Source organism: Neophocaena asiaeorientalis, unplaced genomic scaffold, assembly GCF_003031525.2.
Source record: "Neophocaena asiaeorientalis asiaeorientalis breed wild unplaced genomic scaffold, Neophocaena_asiaeorientalis_V1.1 scaffold162, whole genome shotgun sequence".
Lineage (NCBI taxonomy): Eukaryota > Metazoa > Chordata > Mammalia > Artiodactyla > Phocoenidae > Neophocaena > Neophocaena asiaeorientalis.
Genome location: NW_020172637.1, coordinates 61,529 through 81,090, shown reverse-complemented (window position 1 = coordinate 81,090; position 19,562 = coordinate 61,529). Strand labels below are relative to the sequence as shown.

General features: G+C 38.9%; 2 protein-coding genes across 6 annotated transcripts in view; one reads left to right on the top strand and one right to left on the bottom strand.

The window, feature by feature from the left end:
• The window catches only part of HIVEP2 (HIVEP zinc finger 2), a 190,721-nt gene that overhangs the window by 170,391 nt on the left and 768 nt on the right, over window positions 1–19,562 (bottom strand). The window lies entirely within an intron of this gene.
• The window catches only part of LOC112395940 (uncharacterized), a 35,585-nt gene continuing 25,866 nt past the window's right edge, over window positions 9,844–19,562 (top strand). The window contains exons 1-2 of the mRNA XM_024739393.1: window positions 9,844–9,881; window positions 19,030–19,118. Of these exons, the coding sequence (XP_024595161.1) occupies window positions 9,844–9,881; window positions 19,030–19,118 (127 nt within the window). The remainder of the gene's footprint in view (window positions 9,882–19,029; window positions 19,119–19,562) is intronic.

Sequence of the window (19,562 nt, the reverse complement as noted above, 5' to 3'; positions counted from 1 at the left end):
AGGGTACTCAAATACTCTTTAATTCCCATATTGCATACATCAGCTGAAAGCATCCCAAGGGAAATGACATGGTACTACATCCACATCTAATGATCCTGCGGGAATTTTTTTAAAGGAAAATATTTAGGCAACGATTGTAAAAGCATAGGTCAGTCATTAGCTTTGTGACTCAGTTTGACTTAAAACATGTTAACAGTGTATGTGCCAGTTCAGAATGATTTTCTAGGTTTACTATGAACTACTAAATCATATTTTCATCTATTAAATCCTCTCTGTCAAATCTGTGATGTAAGAAACCTTAGCAGACCTCCCAGCGAACCCTGGCATTTTGAACGTGGGACCAAAGGCACAACCTACCATTACAAAGGCCACTCGTGAGTCGACCAGAGAAGTAATCACAATCATGACCGCCCAGCCGATGTTACTATTACTCTTCTTTACCATGCTCACTAGTATAGGAAAGAGGCAAGATTCATGTGACTAAATAAGAGATTATTATTGAACATTGATTCTAAAATGTAACTCAAAAGATCATTAATGCAAAGTAAAACACATGTTATTAAAAAGGCTGGATTTGCTTGGCTTCAATTTTTTAAGCCTATCTATAGCAAAAAAAAAAAAAAGTAGAAAAATAGTAAAAAAAAAACAAAAACAAAAAAAACCTGCATCTATAATTAGAGCATAGTAAATCCAGGGCCACAGTACTGTTCCTAAATTCACAAGATCATAAGCATTTTTTCAAATAAGATTCACGACCTAAATAACAACGATGAAAATCATAAATACTGTGTTTTCTTGTAATGATTCTGTCTCGAAGAGTATAAAGGGCACGACGCTTGTGCTTTGCACTAAACATCCTATCTTTGCTTCCACAACAAAGTAAAAAGGTGACAGAAGTAGGGTGAAACAAGAGGTTGCCTTTAGGGCTTTGTAAAAAGAAAGATGGTACATTCTGTCAAGGCAATGAACAAGTCCGCTCAGGCCCTCTGCAGCCAGCATTATTTAGCACTATCCGCCCCAAGGCTTCTGGTCCAGCGGACCGGGGTTCTCTATGATGCAAGTGCCGCGGTCTCCCCCAGGCCTGTGACGCCCAATCTCCCGGCCTTTCCAGCACAGCGGAGTCCCCAGGCAGGCTCGGCAGAGGGAGCCTTGGCAAAGTCGGTGCCTTCTCAGAGTGCCCTGCCCCCGGGGGAGCCGGCGGCGCCGCAGCCCCGAAACTAGGTCTGGGCCGGCGCAGCAGGAGCACGAGCACGAGCCCCACTTTCTCCGGGCAGGAAGCGGGGAGGCCGAGAGCATTTCCTGTTGTGCAGCTGAAACCGGCGGAGACGTCACCGCATTCACACTTTCTCGGGTGTCAGCGGCCCGGGGGGCCCAAGTTCAGCCCCTTCCTGGGCGGGCGGCCCGGGCTCCCCGGGACAGCAAGGACCCCGGCGCCGGGGGCCGCGCGGGAGCCGCTTCTCCGCCTGCCCGGGTCAGCCCAGCCCGGCCCGGCCCGGCCTCTCGTCCTCCTGCTTCTTCCGTGGAGTGAGGGGAAAGGCGTGGGTTTCCAGGTGCTCAGAGGAAGCAGTTTCCTGGCGCAAGTTTCTTTTCTTAATTTTTCACGTAATTTCCCCCAAGATGACTTTTTCTCCAGTAGGATTATTTTTAAATAATGAAAAGTGAAAAGCATGTCAGTGTTGTTGCAATTATGTTTTCTCCTCGTTTGCCATCTCCTGTTTGCGGATTCCTCAAGTAACTGCCAGTTGTAAGAGGAAAAAGAACTGTTCTCTCCTGCACAGCTCCAGTGAGGTCAAAGGAGGCAAGAAGACACCCCTTAGACGTTTCTAAAAGCATATTCTGAACGTTTTCATTATTAAACACAACATATAAAGTCCTTTTACTTATTAGGTCCTAAGTTATCATATCTCATCTAATATTTGAAAAGATCCGTCTCTTAATCAGTCTTGTACATATCCACTTTAATGGCACACAGAACTTTTGGCCAGAATGTTTTAAAATGGAAATTACCTATTCATATAAAAATAATGGTGATTTTTAAAGTTTCCTTTTTCCTAAATTTCCAGCCTTCCATTTAGTTACAAACCATAAACCAGATGACAACCACGTGTAATTCCAGAGAAGCAATGACTTAAGGTTAATAAGGGTTAAAAATGAGACCATAAGGTATTGTACAATCATTTTTAAATAAAAAGTGAATGAGCTTAACAAATTATAGATTCTGTTCTGGTGAATCAATGTTACAGATGTTATACTGTGCCAATATCTTTAACATTTGAACTAAGCAATGTTTCACATCAGGACATGGAATTTAAATATTTAGGGCTTTACCATGGACTTTAGGTGATAATGACATGTCATTGTAGGTTCATTGATTGTAATAAATAAAAACTCCCAGAAGTTACATTTTTTAAGTTTACTAAAATTTTCTTTTTTTTTTTTTTTACATTTTAAACATACATGAAAGACTTTACGATTTAGTAAATGTTAGTTGTCCTATCCGGGCATGTACTAAGGGCAATATGGAAGGTAACCTTGGCTTCTACTCAAAGTGATCCAAAGCCTCTGAGAACTTCTGCTGTCCTATTTTCCAAACATCTGAATAACACAATGGGATATTTTATCACCTAATAATATCAAAGTGGCACGGTTTATTAGAATTAACATTTATTTCACATATATTCCCTATCCCCATTTTATCAAGAAATTGGCTCAGAGAACACAGGACTAGCATAGATGTACGGACCTCAGATGGGCTCCTTCCAATCTTTTTGAAAAGGAATAGCAAACCCTTCCTATTTCCATACTCCTAACTCCAAACTAAAACCACCCCTTCTGTACTACATAAGATGTTCTTAGGCTAGCTTGGTAGCCAGCGCCTCTGTGATATGAATGCTGGGAGAAGCCTGGGAAATAATCAAACTGTTATTTACTTAGTTTGAATACAGCAACTTTTAAACAACTTCCCTGGGCTTCCCAAGTTGTATCAAAGTAATCTCCATTGTCAAAGTGTTTCCGAATGTGTTCGATCCTAGGAAATACTGCTGTGGTTGTCTGTCTCCTGGGTGATCTCACGTCAACTTTTTTGTGTCTTTTTTCTCCTCATATCAATCATCCTTTTATCCATTAAATCACTGCAGTGATTCTTGTGTTTTTGATTAGAACATATTTTTACTTATTCTTTCAATCATCTGTCAATGGTATATAATTAACACTCCACAAGCTGCAAGTAACTGCCCAAATACTGTCTAAGCTCACTGAAGATTTTATTCAAAGTTCATGCTCTCTGGTTTATACTTAATTGCTGATGATGACACGTGGAAAGAACAAAAGAAGGACGACTAAAAATCACCCTATTTTATAATCCTAATTACATACTAAAGGAAATCAGTATTACCATAAATTTAGTATAGACTTATATGAAGACCAGTATGACAGCAATAAAATAAATCAACTTGTGAATAAACATATAATTGAAAATATAAACCATAATAATAAAGTATGAATTCTTTAGTTTCCTGGTGCTATTTTCAAATGCATCTCTTTTATATCATAAAAGAGAACAAGTAGACTGTGAGGATAAAAGGATGTTTTGCAGGATAGCATATTTTAGACTTTCTCTTTAGCAACTGCCAGAAAAAAATTTTTTAATGTTCCAATTTTGTGCTTTGAAGTATGAGAGTGAACAAATCCAACTTAATAAAATGTATTATCACTTCATTCAATGAAAAGGATTGAGACTTGAATTCTCCCAAGTTAATTCTTTTAAAACTCATTATTTCATTCAGGATTGGTTTCCCTTAGATGTGTAGTGACGAGATGAGAGTAATAGTGAGTTACTGCAGTAATTGTTTGGGTCTCCATGTTTCTTGAGATCCCAGTTTGCTACAAGAGGTTCCACATTTTCTTAGACTCTGACTAGTCTTTGATGCAACTTGACTGTGAAAGACTGACTTGTCTCACAAGCTGGCATCTCTAAAAATATACAGGCATCCTAAGTTTTTATCCTTCTCTCATAATATCCAATATTGAGTCTTTCTTCTTCTCAAATGGACATCTGCCAGTCATTTGTTGTTTTCCCAGAAAACTGGCTCCCAAGAAACGCAGTAACAAAATCATCAGGACGCTCTTCTTTCTCAGGTCACATCCTATTTCATTACACACTGTAGGACTGCATTGTTCCTCTAGAGCCAGAACTTTCCCAGGTCAGAGCCCAGCTCAAAATGAAATATCTGAAGCATAGTCCAATGGAGAGGACAGCTCACTGAGTGAACAGGAAAGTACAGGAATAAAGGGAGAACCTCTTTTTAAACACACACACACACACACACACACACACACACACACACAAATGAATAAACCTTTCCTGAAAAACCTACCTGCCTACATGCTTCACAATCTGGTTCCAGTAAGACCATTTTTCTACTTCCGTATTTCCAAGCCCCATGATTTTTTCTTACAAATCACCCCCCGAATTATAACCTTCTCTTTATCAAGTGGCCTTCAGCACAAATGACTAGTGCCTTGATCTCTTCAAGACTGTATAACCATACAAAGGACAGCACTAAGACAGTCCAAGAACTTACAGGTGGTTGACTCTCTCTAGACAACAGCAAGAGGAGGAATCATCACCTCATACCCTCAGGCTCTCCGTAAAAGTTAGTGTCTTCTTCAAATGGAAATATATTCATGCAGCACTCAAATGCTTGAGAACACCCTTCCTTTTCCAGCCCCCGTCTACATTTAATATTTCAGAATTGGCCCTCGATAAAGTCTAAATAATAGTTTAAGTGCCCCCATGGCCTATCATCAAGCATATTATTGGGACATCAGGGCTCCCACATGAACTAAAGTGAGATCAAAAATTAATGAACTGTACAAATTCTTTTATTACGACACCGTAGGTTTTTTTGTTTGTTTGTTTTCTTGCGGTACGGGGGCCTCTCACTGTTGTGGCCTCTCCTGCTGCGGAGCACAGGCTCCAGACGCGCAGGCTCAGCGGCCATAGCTCACAGGCCCAGCCGCTCCGAGGCATGTGGGATCTTCCCGGACCGGGGCACGAACCCGCGTCCTCTGCACCGGCAGGTGGACTCTTAACCACTGCGCCACCAGGGAAGCCCGACACCATAGTGTTTTATTCTCTCCTAGTTCCTCACAAAACCCTGTGTACTTCCTCAGAGACTAAAAGTGTGACTAGAGTTAAATCTAAAATAAGTTACTTTCCATAGTGGTTACAAGGATTCCACAGTCAGAGTACCCACTCAGAAAATGATAACCTTTGTTTCAGTAACATATAGTTATTAACTTTCAGTTATTGTCTGATACATCACTTCTACATACAGTGCCACTTGTTCTATGAAATATGCCCCCATCTAGGTACCCACCTTCTTTCCTATTCATTATGTGGATTAATAAGCAATCTATGCAGGCAAATTAAAAGAAGAGAGTTTTCTCATGGACACTAAAGACAAGCTAGATCTAAATTAAGAATATTTCTCAAAACTGTGATTAAGATGCAACAAAACCCACACAGGTACTGTCTAGATAATATTCTTAAAAGTAGTACACCTGGGGCTTCCCTGGTGGCGCAGTGGTTGAGAGTCCGCCTGCCGATGCAGGGCACACGGGTTCGTGCCCCGGTCCGGGAAGATCCCACACGCCGCAGAGCGGCTGGGCCCGTGAGCCATGGCCGCTGAGGCTGTGCGTCCGGAGCCTGTGCTCCGCAACGGGAGAGGCCACAACAGTGAGAGGCCTGCGTACCGCCAAAAAAATAAAAATAAAAAAAAAAGTAATACACCTGCATGGACGTACCTCCCAACATTCTATATCTGCACTTTTAATTAACAGAAAACATAAATTGAAGAAAAGGTTAATTTATATTAAAGTGGTAACCATTTGAGCTAAACTTAGTTATCAGTATGGCATGTCATTTCTATGGCCAAAAAGTGGGAAGTAGAAAAGGTTCGAATAACTGGCACAGGTTTGAATAACTGGTACAGGTGTGAATAACAGCGTGTCCACCAGCAATATATTTGCTTTATTTTTATGATTAAAGTCACTATACTCGAGATTTCTGGGCTCCTGGGACAAAGACTGCGATAATAATATGCTAATTCAAAGCCAATATGTCTCCTATGCAAAATACACATACTTCAAACTATTTATAAATGCAGTAGGACTTTCTGCATAGAAGTTTTCACATACATGTCTTTCATCTGTTTCATTTAACTGTGTTTGTATGGAACTGCCCAAATCGGGGACCAAACTCTCCATGTGTTACAGTACGTATGCCTACCACTACTTACCATTTTAGGTACAAACTCTTCAGGCTGAAATACAAGCCCTTAGACAACATACCCCAACCTTTCTAACTTTTTCACCAACATTCACTTAATATGCATTTTGTGCTGCCCTCAAATCAGATGCTTCTCTGAAAACACTCTTGGCACTTTCCCAGGTTGGTGCCTGTCAACGTCAAGGCCTATCTAAAGCGTCTCCTCCCAGGTAGCCTCTCTGGATATCCCCAGCCAAGGGTGACTTTGCACCTTAGTACTTCATACACGCCTCCCTTGTGGTACTTAACCTGCTTCTTTTAATTATGGCTTCCTTTGCATAGTTCTTTCCCTCAATATAGTAAATTGTACAAGTTTTGATGACGACACACAGGGGCAGAAGAAAGCTTCTGGCAGTGAGGATTATGTTCACTATCTTGATTGTAGTGATAGTCTCACAGGTGTAAACGGTTTGAAACCGTGCCCCATAGGGTTAAGAGAAACTGGTGATTACCAGAAATTGTTGAGCTTGTCTTAAAGAACAGCAGGTAAGGGAACCGCTTGTTAAAAACCCCTCTGCTTATAACCTGCCTTCACTGACCAAGCTCGCCTTAATTATTATTTAAGTTTATTTTATTTAAAAAAAAGTTTCAATGATGAGAAGAGTGAAACACTCTTCTTTATATTTTATCCTCTATTTATACTTTATTTCATATTCCCATATATCTTACACGTACCAGGATCTCCAAAATAATATATGTTAAAATAGGTTTGTATTATATTATTAGACATTCCTGCTCTGTTCCAGTTGTAAGTCTCAGCAAACATGTCTAGGCCTTTTCTGTAAAACGTTTCTAAGCCAGTTGGCAAGAGGATATATTCTGAAGAGTAACTGAAGATAAGTAATTCTTTTTGAGGATTCATTAAAAAAAAATAATAGCCTGGAGTAAATTTCAGAAATGAATAGCCTGATCCCTAAAGAAATTAATAAAATAAAAATGAAAACTACATAATAAGAGGTCTAGTTGAAGGAGTTAGGGATATTTAGCCTGGAGAAAAGAATACTTACGGTGAACATGATCGCTATCTTTAAATAATGGTAAGATTGTCATGCAAGTTGATGAGCAAACTTGCTCTGGATAGCGGCAGAGGGCTCAACTGCTGATAAATTGAAGTGTCCAAGAATGGAAAAGGCCTCCCTAAGAAAGGAAGAGGTGTGTAAGTGGAGACCAAATGCAGGCAGTCCTTGGTGATTTGTCCTGAGTGATTTCTACTTGCTCAGTTGGGGATTAAATGATGGTTTTCTCTAATCCTGAAATTCTATGAAAGACTTCACATTGCAAAGTGTCCTGTCACCACTTGGCAAATCAATACATCAGATCCTACCCTTAAGGAAATTAATCAGCATAATTCAAATTAGGCACTTTAAGGGATGCCCTAAATAAGTCATCACTGCAGTACCACACATTGTATCAGAGTGACAGGAAGAGGTAAAATTTCCCACAAAACACTAAACTGATACTGAAGATGCAGCCTGTTCAAAACCAAGATCTGACCTGTCTGGAAAAAAGCACAAGGAGAGGTTCCATTGAATAAGGACGGAGGCCATTTGCATATTCCAAAAGAGTCTGAAAATCCCATTTCCCCATGCCTACCCCTCTCATTGCCTCATTTTTCAGAAATACTTACACGTCAGACATAAGAACAGTAGTCTGATTTACACAATTTTGTGGCATATTATAAAAATTTTTTATGAAACTTAAACCAAAACCAGTTGGCTTAAAGGAGATGACAAATGTTAAATATACTGTTAGACACTGACTGCTTTTACAGCTATAAGAAAGGTTACAATAATCACAGCAAGCTTCAAAGCCAGGAAAACTTTGTTATTAATTTCAAAATGTCTTCTATTTGCTTCTCATTGTTCCCATTCTATATAACCCAAAAGAATATAGGAAAAGAAAGACAAATTATCAGGACAATGTCTTCACAATATAAATTCCTGAGATTATTAGCTAGAATGTAAAATTTTTTCCAGATCAGCTATTAATACCCATCATACCTATTTACAGACACTATTAGGTTTAACATTAGTAAATTCTCACCAAACATGGACAAAAGTCAACTGATGACAGAACGAATTTGGAGTTTATCCATTTAAAAATCTAATCTCCACACAGCATCCCATTATTTGCTATATTCTACACTGTCAGGTGATTTATTTTTAAAGGTCATTTTGAATATTCTCAGCCACTTGGCCCATTTTAAAAGCTACACTTGATTAAATGTGGGCAACAAGTTCATCGTAAATATTACTGAGGTCATCTGAAGAAGTAAACAGATTACAAATTCAAAAACAAATGTCTTTGGATTCCTTTTCTTTTGCTCCACATGGGTATAACTATCTCGAAATTTGTACACATGTGCATTAGTGACCTACGCAAAATTTAGATGCATCGGGGATATTACACCAAGCTATGGAGCCACTGACCATGATCTTTCTGAAAACAATTACATATGCCTGTAATAAACTGCATCAATAGCAGTCAATTATCTCAAGAACACTCTACTAACCCTTGTCACAAATGTATTGCTGTGCATCAGATTTTTTTTCAACAATTGAATTATTCTCAAAACTTAGTGTTGCTTCACATCCTAAAAATAGTTCCAGTTCTCTCCTGTAACCCTGCTCTGTTCCCAGGAGGCAGGGCAGTGCTATAAACAATGCTTCATTTTTTACAGATGAAGAAACAGTGAAATATAACAGAGGTACAGTCACTTGGCCTGAATCATTCTGAAAATCAATAATGAGGCAAGCAATAAACTAGTGGGGATCAGGGTTTCCCATCAGCCATTCTGGTGTCCTCTGCACCCCTGGCGTGGGCTCTAATGAGCACACCCTCTCGATGCGGGCACAAAAGATATTTGAAATCCCCATTTTACCCCCCAAAATCTCTATTTCTCCCAAAGAAAATTAATTCAATGTTTCTAACCCTGGATTTTTCCCTTGCTTAGAGAAATGGGGATTATTCAAAATGTAAGCATCAGGAGAAAAAAGAAAAATATAGTTTGATAATTGTTCCTTGGATAATGAGAAGCTGAACTTCCCATGACCTGTCCATAAAGTCTCAGGGCCAGCCATCAGGATTGTCCCATGGGCCACTACTGAGTTGCAACGCCAGATTTCATCACTAGCTTCAAATGACAGGAAAAGATTCACCCCCAGCCTTTGCTTCTTCATTTTTCTTTGCCTCCATAGGGCAAGCGTCTTCAAAGGAGGAAAGGAATATATACAGTACTCGCTCTTTTCTGCTAATTCATCCAAGCAGGCCCACCAAGAAACAACTCTTCCTCACACCCCACCCTCCTGAGCAATGACCATCCTCACACTGCTTTCCTTTTCAGAGCACCCTGAACAAAAGACATCCAAAGAAAACTGTCCTGAACAAAAGATCCTAGTTCAACTCTAAACTTCTCTGTCCAACTGTAGGAAAAAATTACCTCAAGATGACTCCATCTGTGCCCTGGCTATAAAAACAAAACGGGAAGTGCAGAGCCCAAGGAGGCGCTGACTATGGCTTCAAGAAGTGTCTGTGATCGCAGCGTGGATCGGTGAGGCAGCTGTTTCCTGGAGAACTTCTTTACAAAACCAAAGAAGCAGTTAAGGGTGAGCAGACTGATGGACTGGGTGTGTGGGAGAGCAGGACTTCATGCCCTGTGTGGTTCTGATGACCCCTTCTCTTACACTGGGTCAAATGTCTTTTCTCACCATGTAGACAGTAAGCTTCTTGAGAATTATGACTTTAAGCATTCACCAAATATCTATTGTGTGCCTACTGCATACCACGCACTGTGTTTACCATACTTTTGTAAAAGTATAAACCATCCTAACCCACTAGAAATTTTATAACAAAAATTATCAGTTAAAAAATGAAAAATTCATTTAAATAAGATTAAAAATATACATTCCAAATATAATTTGTGGTAATCTCTTCACTTTAACAAGCTTAGCAATGCATTTTACAATAATATGCGTCATTTGTAAACCATCTTTTTTTCCTCCCCATAAAAAAATAGCCAGGACCTGATTCTACAGGTATGAAGAGTGGAAATGCTGAACCATAAAGAGGAACTTTTTTAAAAAAACTAATGCTATGGGGAATTCCCTGGCAGTCCAGTGGTTAGGACTCCGTGCTCTCACTGCTGAGGGCCCAGGTTCAATCCCTGATAGGGGAACTAAGATCCCACAAGCTGTGCGGCACAGCCAAAATACAAAAAACCAGAAAAACTAATGCTATAATATAATATATATATATATAATATAATTAGAAAATAGCATTTTCTAATGCTATATAGCATTAGAAAAACTAATGCTATAATATTTATAATAAGGTAAAACTACCTTACTAAGAAAAAAAATATATATATATATATAATGGGATATTTTCATTATTGATTTAGTAAGATTTTGCAATGCTTCTATAACTGTTATTTGGGTTGAGAGACCCAATTAAAAAGTAGAAATTCCTAAAAACACTAGAAAGTAGTACAGTGGCTGAATCTGCCATAAAAAGTTTCTAAATTAATCCACTAGAATGTAAACGCCATGAGGACAGGGAATTTTTTTTTCACTATTTTGTTCACTGATGAATCCCCAGTGTCTAGAATAGCACTTTTTCCTGAGTAGGTGCTTAATAAGTTTTTGTTGAATTAATAACTGTTTGTTTAAAAGTCAGCAGTCCCATATATACACTACCAAATGTAAAATCAATAGCTAGTGGGAAGCAGCTGCATAGCACAGGGAGATCAGCTGGTGCTTTGTGACCACCTAGAGGGGTGGGATAGGGAGGGTGGGAGGGAGACGCAAGAGGGAGGAGATATGGGGACATATGTATATGTATAGCTGATCCACTTTGTTATAAAGTAGAAGCTAACACACCATTGTAAAGCAATTATACTCCAATAAAGATGTTTAAAAAAGCAAACAATAAAAGTCAGCACTCCCATGAACAGTTTAGCTGGTCTCCTAAGAAAGCCCAAGGCCCCAGGGGTAAATACTGATTCTCTGGCTCTTGCAATTTACGTAGAAGTTCAAGTTGGGTAATTCCAGCCTCAAAGCCTATTTTTAGACCAAAAACTCCAGAAGGATGATCCACAGAGAACCAGAGAATTTAGTTCACTTCACTAGTGTAGCACTGGCTGAGCTAAAGGAAAAACACCCCGAACTTTAATTGCTATTTGCATTTGTTAACTATTGAAAAACAAGTGCCTTCTGACTTCATTTCTTAAACCATTTCAATCAAATATGACTTCTATTGCCATTTCTTTTGATCCCACCTTTTCTTAATAATAATCATAGCTACCAGGTATCAAATGTTTACTGTGTGCTCATTGAGATTGGTATACACATTCTCATAAAAATTTCACAATGGCCCTTAAACAGATATTATCATCCTCATTTTGTAACCTCAGAAAGGTAACCGACCTTCATAAATTCCCCCAGCTGGTCATGGAGCTGGAATTCACCCAGTTCTGTGTGACTTCTAACAAGGCTCTTAACCCCTAGGGCTACCTGCGTTTCCCACTGGCAGATGTGCATAAACTGTTGTGGAGAACACTGTGCTAAGGGATAAAATCGTTGACGATTTTTTTAATTTTTGAAATAATTTTGATGTGTAAACAATTGCTTATGCTGCATGGAATGGTGAAAAGACCAAACGTTTCTGGAACTAAATGGCCCTGAGTTCAAATCCTGATTCACCATATCAGAGTGTCCTTGCAAAAACCACTTAACCTTTCTGAGTCTCCCTTTCCTTAAGTGTAACCATGAATATGGCAACAAATCTTCTCGGGTTTGTTACTGGAGAGTGCCTGGTCTGAAGCCTGCACAGACTAAGTGCTCTTCAAGCCTAAATTCCTTTCCTTCTAACGGATTTGCTAAATTGGCACTGTGGTGATTTTTTTAAGTGTTTAGTTCATCCTTGTAATACCATAATTACAGAATATAATGACACTGCATTCTCTATAACTACAAAGTAGAATTTATAAACTGATAAAATATGAGTTGGAAGAGGTTTTAGAGGCCATCTGTTCCCATCCTTTCCATTTCCAAGTCAAGTCCAGAGAGTTTAAAACGACCTGTTTCCAAGTTTTGAAGGAAAGTTAATTGCAAAGACACAACTAGACCTTACGTCCTCCGCCCCCCACTCCCACTATACCCCCCCCCATTTTTGCCTCACATTACACAGGCATGGCAACGCATGTCACTGTCAGACAATTAAGCAGTATAAAATAACCTCAGTTTAATTGCATCCAATTAACAAGCCCAATTAGTGTTTCATATGTACACTATTAAACTAGTTGTCTGGCTTCCAAAAGAAATAAAACATGTTTCAAATGAATGTAGCATTTTAGTGAACAAAGCTCCTTCCAATTTAAATTACCTTTCCTATAATCTTCTTTTTATGGAATTAGACCTAATCTCCATTTTAAAAGAAATACTTCCTGCGACTATGAGGATGAGAATTACTGTGCTGTATTTTACGTATCAAAATTTTCTTTCTCACTGAATACAGATGCTTTTCTTAGTATATGTGTGTGTTCACATGCACACACGTGCCCGTACACATATGCACGCCTACAGATCCCCAAGCAAGTACAAATGAGGGTGTGTCTACATTTACCTACTGCCTAGTTTCAAAAGTCCCATCTATTCGTTAAGCTTCTGAAATTAAGTGAATCTGCCACAGTGAGCTCCTGCTTTCTTTTTCAGAGAAAATGAAACCACCAAATAAATCTTTGTCCAAAAAACACTGCTTTTCAAATACACTGCAGTAGGCTATCTGTCCAGTATTGTCGTGCGTTAGGTACAATTGGGTATCAAATAAAAAGCAGCATTCTAATGAACCATGAAATGAATCATCGATTCATTTCTTAAATATTTATACCTGAAAACACAAATACCTTGTAATTCTAAGTATAACCATTTTTATAACTTGGTGTTTGATGGTCAACTTTCACTATTACATTTACGAGTGTTTTCTGGAGTAAAAAGTTTTGTAGTGGCACCGTACTTAAAATGTCGTGCAGAGTGACAATCTGCCATATCTATTTGGCCGCGTTTATCAAAATATTTTAATCACTCTTGTTGCTATTTTATAAGGTGCTTTAAATACATCCATTAACAGGATGAAAGAATTCCTATTGCTAGGCAGTAGTATCAATCTACTACCAAGTAGAAGTAAGAGAGTAGTTACTTCTCTTTTGGGCGTTACAGGAATTTTACTGCCCCTTAGCTATCAAGATATCCAACTCACATACCCTTTTTTAAAATTATTTATTTATTTATTTGGCTGCGCCGGGTCCTAGTTGCAGTACCCCCTATACCCTTATAATCTTTCTAAAACATACATATTATAGCATCACTCTTCTGCTCAAAAACCTTAAGTGAAATCCAGCTTTCTTAGGAGGGCTATACAGCCTCACAGGATCTGGAACCGATATGCCCTCCCAGGCTCACCTTGTTCTTTCCCTCCCGTAACTTTAACTATTCCCCACGACTCCAGATCAAATTATGCTGGGGCCCTCCCTTCCCTTTTTTTTTTTTTTTGCGGTACGTGGGCTTTTCACTGTTGTGGCCTCTCCCGTTGCGGAGCACAGGCTCCGGACGCGCAAGCTCAGCGGCCATGGCTCACGGGCCCAGCCGCTCCGCGGCATGTGGGATCTTCCCGGACGGGGGCACGAACCCGTGTCCCCTGCATCGGTAGGTGGACTCTCAACCACTGCGCCACCAGGGAAGCCCCTCTCCCTTCCCTTTTTGCTCACTGAAATTCTACTCAACTTTCAAAGGCCCCCAATCAAAAAATTCACATCTTCCCATAAAGACTTTCTAATCTTTCTTGTTGGAAAAAAATATGTCTTCATTTATACACTGCTTTCACTTGTTTTTTGGGGGGTTTTTTTTGTTTGTTTTTTTGCTGTAGCTATATGATTCCATTTATTTAACATTATTAATGTGAAGAAACTACAGAGATGGAGAACAAATTAATTATTGTCTAGATTTAGGGATGGTGGGGAGAAAGGAGATAGGTATGATCTATATCCACACCTCCTCGAGGCAGCACAAGGAACATCTTTCAGTTCTGTTTCTTGATTGCAGGGTAGTTACATGAATCTATACCTGTGGCAACAAGACATAGGAGTATACCATATAACAATATCAATTTCTTTGCTTTGGTATAATACTCTCATTCTAGAAGGCAGCCACTGGGAAAAAAACCAAGTGAAGAGTACATAGGACCTGTCTGTAGTACTTTTATAACTTTCTGTGACTCTGTAATTAGCTCAAATAAAATCACTAGTAAGTTTTAATAAAGTTTACTTAGAAGCCATATGCCTTCTCTAGACAGTAAAATTCTTGCGGTCAGGGATCTTTGTCCTTTTATTCTCTCAGTTACTCATTCTGACGCCCAGTATGACTCCACAGCTCAGGCTTGGGATTACTACATACCCTTTCTGCCACCTAAATAGCATTTTCTACATTATATAAATTTTAAAACAGGGAGAAAATAGTTAAATGATACAGCTGACAAAATGGAATATTAGTCCAAGGCTGCATAAAGGAATGCTGTATTTCAAGAACCTCTTTTTTTCTATTCTTTGCCTTCATACTCTTTTGTATGTATTACACTGATTCCTCATCATATGGAAAGTAAAAAAATCACATCCAAATTTCTCTAAACTTTCTGATATTTGCAAACATGTAGACAAATTATCTGGGGAATTGACTGTTTTAGTAGCTATTTAGAATCATACGGATCCAGCTCATGCAGGGCTCTAAAGATTAATCGGTTACTTCACACAGTGACCTTGTAGAGACTTTTGAATTTGCAGTTATTCATTAACTGAATCAATGATGCTGGCCAATTTGGTTAACTGGAGCCCCAAATAATTACTTTTTAAAACAAATTATTTATTCCTAAAAAAAATTATCTGCAAATAATTATACAACTAAACCCCTCAAACTAATGTCAGCACATAAAATCATAACAAATTTCCAGGGAGGTCATTTATGTGGAAGCATTGTGAAAAGACACATGCTATACATAAGCCTCCTCCAGCTTCTAGGCCCTGCCCCCCAAATTCCCTCTCCAATGATCAGTCTCTAACATGGCTAAGAGTAGGGTCATCACCTGCCCTGATGTGCCAAGGACAGTCTCCATTTATGCCAAGTTAGATAATGATTCATGTGGTCAACATGCCCACATGCTCTGGCCTCACCTTGCATTACCTCTCTTGTTATGTGCCCTCCAGCCCCACTGGCTTGCTTTCAACTCCTCAGAACACTGTATATCCCCCAACCTCAGCGCATTTGCATCGTTTCTTCTTTGTACAATATGCTCCCTCTCCCCACCCACCTTTTTCTTCTCTTATTTATCCTGCAGTCTCAGCCCAAACATCACCTCCTCAGAGAGACCTCTTCCTCACTCCCAGACAGAGGTGGTAGACCCCTTGTTATACACTCCTTTACATTTCTTCCGTAGTACTTATAACAAACCTCAGGATTACTATCTGTCAGCCCCACTAGACTACAAGCTCTTTTTCTGGTCTGGGTCATCATTATACCTTTGGTGTCTAGCACAAGGCCTGACCCATAGTAAATACTGGTTGAATGAATGGACGAATAAATTGCATTGATCAAGACAACGAGGGCACCTGTCATACTACTCTGAAGAAAGGGCTAAGATTAGAAGTGAGTGACAAGTCAAAAATGCTGGACATCCCTGAGTACTTCCTGACCTTACATCCAGCCACCTTGTGACCGAAGGGGTAGGTCAAACCCCACCTGCTTTCTGCCCAGAATTGTCTTAAGGCACACAAACATCATTTCCATTGTTTCTCTCCAAAGCACTTTCTTCAAATATGTCAAATGGTCAGACTCCAAATTTGTAACTGTTAGGAAATCTAACACTATGGACACTTGTGGGATAGATCACACATCACAGTTAATACCCCACATGATGGGTAATGGGAGTATATGTTAAGATTAGCAACGCATTATTTGGCCTGGGACAATAGTGACACAAAATATCAAGCAGTTCTGATTCTATTCGAAATGCAGTGTTTAAGACGGTATAGTCCTATATCTAACTTCATGCTAGTAGCCATGATCCACCTCAGAGAAACCAAAGATTGCACAGACCAAGTAAGCTGTGTCTTCTCCTTGTATATAAAGACCTGGGTGTTGCTTCACAGGAATAGACAAAATGCTGAAATATTTTTTCCAAATTATTTAGAGCCATCTCATAGCTACAAATACTGATTTATAACCTCCTTTTTGTTAGAGTTGCCATAAATAGCATATAGAAAGCAATGCTTTTGATTGTGATCAAATAACAGGAACAAACAGAAAATTACATCACTTACAAAATTTGCTTCAAATAAGCACAATCTTGTTTTCATAAAGTTTTCCCATTTTCCCTCCATCTTCTGTGTTCACCCACAACTTCAAACTTTGAGAAGACTCACTGGAACATTCACTATAGTTTTACTCAAAATTAATGAAGGCTCTGCCCCTGTGGTTACAGCAAAGCCATACACATGGTCTGAAGTTCCTTATGAAATCTGAAGTCCACTGAGTTGAGTTAGAAAACTGCCTCTGCTCCTTTTTATAATATCACTTAAAAAGGTACAATACTTACCTACCAAGTTTTAGCCAAAATATGGATTCACAATGAATTCATATATAAATACATTAACCAGAAGCATATCACTGTAATTGTCAGGTGAAGATGATTTAAATTGCAAACCATTTCTCCACCTACAGGTCTATTGCATAGACCTACAGAGAGTTCCGTTGATGTTGACTATGAACCAAACATGAAAACAGTGTTTATTTGTGATAGACATAGGTGATTAGTTTGATCCACCACCGTCTACACAGTTGATCTTAGCCACGTTCCCCTTATTACAATAATTACCACATCAGGTATTAAATTATTCCCTGTCTTAATGGATTACACTTTCCAAGCCAAATAACATTTTCTATAAGTCTTTAAAGCTACTTTCCGTATGTTGAAGCTTTCTGATTAATTTCAGCTAATTATTGATAACTCAAAAATCTAAAACCAACACAGATAGAGTACATGTTATTTGTTGTTGCTACTTGTTGAAATAAGTCCTGCTTCAAAAAACAAAATTGGTAAATTCTTAAAGATTCTTCATTTTAGACTGAATCAGCGTAAAAGATTCAGCCTAATTTTTTGAACAGTGACAAAGGGCCAAAAGCTCAAGCAGACACATGTACCATTATTCCACAAGGAACACCTGCATACACGTTGTCTCTGTTTTGGTTTCATAGTAACAAGAACATTTGTAAACACATCTCATGTAAATGGAGCCTGATCAATCAAAAGATTCTTCCGGCTAATCTTTCAATGTAGTCAAATAGCATGATTTCATTATGTGATAATATATACATAGTAAATTCACTTTTACATTCCATGTTTAAGAGAAATATAGACATGTTTTATCTATTCTAATGGTATTTTTCCAAAGACCTCCACAAGGATCTAACCAGTTAAAAATCACTTAGATCTTAATTTGTAATATCATTAATATATTACCATTTCAACATTGTCCCCAAATCAATTTCACATCAGTTTAATCATAAATACCCTTACATAAATAAAAGCAGTCTCTAATAAAGCCAACCACATAAAATACAATCACCATCACAGAAATATAGTCGCCAACAAGCAGATTTTGTTTTATACCTGACCTATGTTCAAAGCAAGAAACTCAGACAATTTTCAAAAGATTCACCATTGTAATATAACATTTTTCTGTATATAAGAAATATACTGCATTTCAAACCTAGTGGTCAAAAGGATTATGACACTTGAAGCACACTATCATTAAGGAGATGTTGGTAAATCCCGTTCACCTCAAAATGAAAATGCACAGTTTTCATCTGGTACCATGACTTCTTGGTGTTCCACAGGAATTTTGTCTGAATAATGAAAATGATATGTATTTTACTCACGTGGAGGGCATTTCTGTCTTGATAAACTATTTGGCCTATATCCTAAAAATCAAAACCAATCTACTCATTACACAATCTTCTTGGTTAAAATTTTGCTTTGGCACTCTTATAAGGTGAAAAAGCACAGGACATTTGCAAATTCTGATATATATATATGTGATATGAATATAATATATATAATATATACTACACATAATATATATGCAAATATTTTTTAAAACTTGATTTCCTCAAGGACAAATATCACCAAATATTACTATATCACTAGAGGAAATGTTTCTAATAAAGTTAAACTGCCTTTTTCTAGGAGGACAGATCATTGCAAATTTAATTAAAATGTATCTTATTAATATTTCAAGTAACTTCTGGGCTTGATTATGCACTACAGAAGAAACAACTGTACTGAAGAGAAAAATCAATAGCCCTTGACTAGGGCTCTGAGCATGCTAGAAAAACACAGCTCTCTTGTGACTTACCCAGGTCTAGCCTTTGGGGATGGGGGAGGGTACCAATATTAATTTGGAAGTAGACTGAATTATTTTTAAAATGGCAAAAAAAAGGAAGGAGAAAAATCAGTTCAAATTTTCCACTATAATGAAAGTACCGGAAACGAGCCTTTTTATGTTCATTTTAGGCCTAAGTAACTGTGCAGAGAGGAAGGCTTTTGCAATGTCAGTTGCACACTCCGCTTCCTGTGCGAATTCTAAACCATTACAGGTGTCCTAAACCCTCCAGCGAAACCTATCTGTTATCAGGGGAATCCTCCGGTCCCCTCAAAGCCATCCCCACTGCCCCCTACCCCGCACGTATTATTGCCCATCTCCTCCGAGTGCCTTTATTAAGGACCCTCTCTCTTCTCTGCACTCCCGAGGTTAAAGTACCCACTTTTCTTCGGCGTAGCATGTAAAAGCTTTCCCATTAGAGAGGACTAGTTCCTGCAGTCCTTTTTACTTAGATGCTTTCAAGTCAGACAAGAGCCACTTGAAGAAAACCCTCCTTCCCCCCTCCTTTTCCCCCACTGGAGCCACGTCCCTGAAGGACAACACCGAGGGACACTTCCTGACCTTCTATCCCCTCACCCAGTTTGGGCTTGGAGGGCTGGGGTCGCATTTTCTCGTGTCCTCTGCTGCACTGGATGTGTTATGTAAGAGGGACAGGACACGGGAGGCACATGCGTAAAAAGCGCACCGATCTGTGATAACAGCTGGGCTGGCAGAGCAGATCTGGAGTCTCCCCCACCAAATAAAACA